This window comes from Hippichthys cyanospilos, chromosome 2, assembly GCF_059441005.1.
Source record: "Hippichthys cyanospilos isolate Australia breed blue-spotted pipefish chromosome 2, RoL_Hcya_1.0, whole genome shotgun sequence".
In the NCBI taxonomy this organism is placed as follows: domain Eukaryota; kingdom Metazoa; phylum Chordata; class Actinopteri; order Syngnathiformes; family Syngnathidae; genus Hippichthys; species Hippichthys cyanospilos.
The window spans coordinates 3508675-3515370 of record NC_142370.1 but is presented as its reverse complement, the minus strand read 5'-3'; the positions used below and the strand labels follow the sequence as shown (position 1 = coordinate 3515370).

Here is a 6696-nt window from a genome sequence, read left to right as displayed (position 1 = left end):
ACTGTCTCCCCTTTTAAGCTTTCTAATTTCTTACAGTGCTTATCTGATTGACTTTGAGAATCCAAATTTTGGGACATTTAAGTACAGTACCTACTTATGTTACACTTACTGCAAGCGAAACCCCTGACATCCCATGTCATATTTATTGGAACAGCAACACACTGTAATGGTATTAAAGGCTACAGGTGAGAGTTTTCCAGAAAGTACTGTTTGAAATCGGCTTTTCAGAGTTCTCTGCATACCAATGCACCAGCACCATCTTAAAGCAACCAAATGAACTGCTTCAATTAATATTCTAGGTTTTTTGGGGGTTGTATATTATTCATGCATTGTAGCGCGTGTTACTGTTATTTGTACCAAGTAAAATATTACTTGATTTTGTTTGTGTAATGCCTTACATTACCGCGTGACAGCAAAAAGTAATGCATAACAGTAAATACATTACCTTTGTATTGCATTACTCCCAACAATGGTGATTTGACCCTTTCAATACCCACCCCCCGAAATTTTTTTTTATTAAATTTATGAGATATATCACTTGTTTATAAGTCTAGGATACTTGTAAAATGACAAACATTCCCACTTCCATAGATTAGGTTACAGGCCTTCTGACAATACATAGTAATCAGTGTAAATTATCGTAACACACATATTTAGCACATATCAATATTATCGGTCCGTCATTTTTTCAAGCCAGACGAAATTGTAATTGCCAGTCTGTTGGTGGATTTTTGCCCAACTATCCGCCACCACTAGAGGACGACATGACTTTTTTTTTCTGGTCCATCAAGCGCTGGTCTACTTCTGTCTGCACTCATACTAATTCTTTTTTCTGTTTTTGTACTTACACTTAAAATTAACATCCATGTCTGTAGTTCGACAGTTACACGGCCAGCTAAGGGGTTTAACCCTAGGCTATAAGAGACCATTATGTTTATTGTCACACATCTGAGGGAATGCAGGGGTCAAGAGTCCAATTACCAATCAGGTCCACTGGATGGCATTATCATGGTTTACGTGATACTCAAATGATAGATGACAGTTTTCATTTGTAACTGCCTGCCTTACAACTCTAGAAGACAATTTCATTAATTAACTCTTTCAGTGCCAAGCGTGATCGGAAAAGGCAACCCGCTGTTCACATCTTTCGTATCGAGAGCAACACTACCATCAAATGGTCACAAGTGATTACTACAGTGCTCAGTAAGCTTAAAATTAAGAGCAGCGCTGGCTACGAGTTTCACTCTATTCATAAAAGAACAAAAAAAAAACAGTCACTGGCAGACAAGTATTTTTCATGATGATAATTCTTGTCACTGGCAAGGAAAGAGTTAACATTTGTCTAAAGTTCACCTGTCACATACACTACAAGTAAAACAAAGTATTGTTGAGGTCAAATTTACTAAAAAACAAAAAACGTCTAATTAGGGAATTGAAAAAAAAAAAAAAACTATCTTGCTTTTCCTGGCCAAGAGCCAATCAGACAAAGAATGCAAATTTGGGTGCGGATCCCACTTCAAAGAGTGACCGCCTGCAGTGGAAACACATCCCAGAATGAATCTTATCTTAGGTCTTCTGTGAAACATATTTTAAAAGTAAAATAACAACAACAACAAAAAAACTCAGCACTTAATCCTACACTTTGTTTTTAACTTTTGGTTGGCAAGATTGTGTACAGTATGAGTTTAGTTTTTTGAAACCAGGACTAAAAAAAGGGTACTGTTACAGCTGTGAATGACAAGTAGTGAATTTAACCAATCCCATTTATCCATTCAACTGAACATGTTTTCCACTGCTTGGTGGTGCTGTAAAGTCACGATTGTCTTATTTAACTGGAGGCTGATTGCAGTTTGTACTGTAAAGATGCAGCAACATAGCAAATAAGCATCAGTCAGTTGGAAAAAAAGGGGCGTGGCGGGCTGACGATGTCGGACATCTGACGTAATGTGAATCCCGACGTTTACGATGGAAGAAAATTGCAATTCCGACATTTTTTATTGTTTTTTTTTTTATTTTTAGCATTCCCGTAATTCGCTTTTATGGATACACGTTTTGCCATCACACTGGCGGACTGTCAGCAAGTGCTGACTAAGCGCTTACCTCTGGTTAATTAGTGAGAAATTATACAACTAAACTACCTTGTTGACAGTGGGCCCAGCATCAGCTTGTTGTGGATGGAAAAGTTACCAGTAGCCACTAGAATGTGTAGATGTGTAGATGCAGGTGTAATGAACCGCTGGGATACCATTTCATCTTATTGCTACCATTCCTATACTGACTGACATTTTTTTGAAAAGGACAGGACATTGTCCTCACGGCAGTAAAAGGGTTAAGACACAACAGCAACAACAAAAGCGCAAAAAGCGCACTGGTTAAAGTGTCGCGCTTGAAAGAAAAGTTAATTTGTTAATCGTCCTCACCTGCTCAGATGACAATGTGTGAATTTGAGCGCCAACATGCCTTGCGACTCTGACGTCATGTCCGTGCAGTGTGAGTCAAGCTGCTCCAGCGCACTTGCCCAACACTTGCCAAAGTTGGAGGTTGTTGCGAGGTTGCGGAGGCGCCGCAGCTCCATGCGGCCGCGCTGCATGCCCGGTGTAGATGCGCCGAGTCGACAACATATTAGCAAACAAAACAAGCCCAACAGCACAAACGTAACTTTACCGGCCACCATCTTGCACGTAGCGCTCAACCAATCACGGAGCTCTATTTGTACTCCATCGAATGCGGCACATTTTTTGGTCCCCATTGATTTTTTTCAATTGTTTTGATTTGGTTTAGGAGGAAAACGTCTGTGCTTGTTGTTAAAAGTGTAATGATGAATCGTTTTATGTGTGATTATATAATACATAATAAACAGTGTGATAGAACCTCCGGTCAACAGGTGGCACCAGTGCAGCTTTTGTCCCCTCTGCCTGTTCTCAACGGTCAAACGTGGGTCAAACATTCGGCTCACATAAAAATTTAACTCCCGAGCCGTAGCGCCTTAATTTCCAACGGATTTTGATACCAGAGAAGCAGAGCTTTGTGTTTGTACCACATACATTACAGTATCTGGCAGTTTTCAAATCTTGGGGACATCTAAAATATGTGTTCTAAAATATGTATTTTATGAATCTATGGAAAAAAAAATAGCATAGAAAATGTCCATTCATTTCATGCAAATTAAGGAAAAGTGCTCTTTGAAATATACACAGAGATATAGACTTTATTATTATTCTTTATATTATAAAGATAGATAAAGATAATATACTATATATTATTATTTATACATTATTCTTATTAATGTATTAATGCAAAAAGATAAAGTTGACCGCCGCTTTTTACAAATTACCACGATATGCGCATAGCAAAAATCTATGTATAATTGCTTTGTTTTAAGTTATATAGCTTATGTCTATATGGTCCCTGTGGAGAAATGACTTTGACACCCCTGAAATACACTATTAAAAGAAGTAGATATTTTGAAATGACTGCAAATAACCCTTAAACCTGTATGACTCAGGTTACCACATTTGTGTACTTTTTGAAACATTGACGGGTTTGTAGCCTGTAATCTTAATACATTAAATGGCTCTTCAGAACATTTTCCTCATTCTCCGTTATGTCGATCACCTTTTACATTTAACGAGTCAGATGTGTGTCAAAAGGAAAGTGTACATTTTATTTAGGAAATATTGTAGAGTGAAAGTTGGTTACCAACATTTAAAAAAATAATAATAATCACAAAAAAAAGAATAATTATTAATAATAATTATTTTGGTCAGTATTGAAATCACGATTATTAATCATGATTATTCATCATGTTTGGTCAAACATGTTTATTTAATGCCCTTTTTAAAAAAAAAAAAAAAAAGCAGTATATAAACAATGTTTCAAGGCGTGATACTGACAATTAATAACAATAAACTAGAATAAAAAAGTAAATAAATAAAACAAATTCATAAGACATGGCAAAAACTTGGCACACAGGGCAACACAGCTAGCTTACTTGCTAAGTGCAAACCAATGAAAAAAATAAGCCTACTTCGAACAAAACACATTATTTACTTTTAAGCAAATTTTAGTCAATTACTAGTCAAAATGTCTGTCGCTTTCTGTCGCTTCAAACCGAATTTATTCCAATTTTTTGCCAATCGGATTTTTCAGAATGGGTCTCAATTGACAGCTGTATAGATTAGGAATCAGGTGAGAAACGCAATGCCATTTCACACAGGTAAATAATATATTGGTGCCCCCCCATCACCTCACACCCCTTCAGGGGGGCCCGCCCCACTATTTGAGAAGCACTCCATTACTGTCTCATTCGAGTGAGCGCTGTACCTTGCGTCTCATTATTATACACCAACAATTTTTGCCTTTGGTATCCTGAATTTTGTATTGTAACTAGAGACAACATTTTTCCGAAGAGGCGTTTCGTGACTTGAATTTTTCGTAACTAGAGACGTTCGAGTTACCACTGCATTTGTCGGTTATGTTTGTGTGGGGTAGAGGATGCACATGCAAGTGTTGACGACACAAGGACACCGTAGGAGGACAACAAATGCTTTTAATAATAAAAACAACTAATAACCCTGTAAAAACTAATGAGTCTACAGTGACAGTGTATTCGAGTTGAAAGCAGAGTATTATTATTCAGCAGCTATGAATTCACCACACATCACTACTAGTCTAGGAACAACATGGCTGCTGACTCACATGGTGGCTTCCAGCCATACGCGTAAGGTTATAGGCACTAGACTCTGGAACATGCAATATGGCGACTCCTAACTGGTCCCATTTGGTCTGACAAAGGCCACCTCAGGGGCTTGATGCACCCAAATGCTGCAGATGCAACGTCAGGTGACCCACAACCCAGTGAGAAAATTCCCCAGCGAGAGCACTTTTTCAATGTTTCCAAATCTGACCAATGGCTGTCAGTTGATCAGAATGCACAAATACTACTTGAGTGTATCCATTTAAATTGTGAGCTTTAGAAAGTGGTTGAATGTTTGGCTTGACTGTTCAAGAGTGAATATGATGCAATTTTTCTCACCACTTACAGTACAATTAGGGCATACGGCAGGAAATTAGAGAAAATTAGAGATTGTCCAATATTGACATGCTTCAAAATTTACTTGCTTCATATGTCCAACATCAAGTTTCACATCAGTCAATTACAACCGTGGCAAGGTATCCCAAAACTTCCCCTTTGTATGACCAATAAAGGTTCTCTTATCTAATATTTGACATCTTCTAGATTTCCTCAACCATTCAAATTCAGAAATGGACAAACACTCAAACTAAACAACTTGCAAACAGGGTCAAAACTGAAGAAAGAAAAAAGTACTTTACTGTTTTCTGTTTCAAATAAAAATGTCTCTCGTGACGTTACCAATGAAAAAAAATTCCAATGCTTCCGTCACTTGTTCATCTTTGTCAGCTCAAGACACTAGGACAGGGGTGTCAAAGTCGTTTTAGCTAACGGGCCGCATGGAGGAAAATCCATCCTCAACTGGGCCGGACAGTTAACTTCATGCTACGTATATATCTTAAAAAGCGTCAATCATATGTAGATTTTTGCTCTGTGTGCTGGCCTGGTCCCAATTCCTCGGGAATAGCAGGGTCAATTGTAAATATAATGTTGTAAGTTAAATAAAAATAAATAATTCAAGATTAAGGACAACAACTATGTTTTTGGTCCTTTATGTATTACAATACAGCATTTTCACTTACTCATTCAATGCCAGATACGTATTTTCACATTTTTTTAAAGAGTCCGGACTTTAAATCACAGATACTTCAGTATTAAGTCGATACTTAAGGACATTAATTCCAGATACTTAAGTATTAAATCGATACTTAAGTATGTGGGATTGAATGTCTGGACTCTTAAAAAAAAAAAAAAATTGGCATTGAATGAGTTAAGTTCCATGGAATGAATGGAAATTTTATCTGATCTTATTTTTAATTTGTCTATATATATATATATATATATATATATATATATATATATATATATATATATATATATATATATATATATATATATATATATATATATATATACACACACACACACACACACATGTATTGTATAGAACACAATAAAATGAAGTTAAAATACATAAATCCAGAGGAAGGAAAATGCCCCAATCAAAATTTGTGGTTGTACAACTTCTTTGCAAGGAGTGCAGCAAAGAATTGAACATAAAACATAACAGGACATAAAATGGTGCTGTAGTGTCATTTTGGACACAGAGTGGCACCCACGTAATGATATATATGTAAGACAGAAGCTTTAAAAGAAAAAAAAAAAACTCACAAAGACGTCATGTAGAATACATTGGCGCTATGCACCAACAGCTAAGCTGTAAAGTAAACTTGAAAATAAATACAAGACTGATTGTTTATAATACAACATGGACCAAAACTGGCTGTCTGGTAATGGCCCAGATGGCGACCCATAGTCATTGTGAATCTCTTCGGTGCAATCGAAGGATTTTACCTGCGCGAGCATTAACATGACAAAGCTAGATGCTAAAGCTAACGCAACTGTTCTACTTTCTGTAACTGAAGCAATCAGCCAGCTATTTGGCACAAGTGGTCGCTTTCGCTTGCAAGTTGCAGTGCTAGTCTTGGCATTGCATGTAAAAGAAAGATTTTTTTGTGTATTGTAACGGTCATTGTTGTCAAGCGTGAGGAAGCCTGTGGACT

At 36.9% G+C, this 6696-nt stretch overlaps 1 protein-coding gene across 1 annotated transcript in view; it reads right to left on the bottom strand.

Moving 5' to 3' along the window:
* LOC148426891 (uncharacterized) overlaps positions 1-2663 on the bottom strand; it is a 20757-nt gene extending 18094 nt beyond the window's left edge. The window contains exon 1 of the mRNA XM_088407927.1: positions 2421-2663. Coding sequence (XP_088264053.1) covers positions 2421-2590 — 170 coding nt within the window. The 5' untranslated portion in view covers positions 2591-2663. The remainder of the gene's footprint in view (positions 1-2420) is intronic.
* Positions 2664-6696: the final 4033 nt, after the last annotated feature.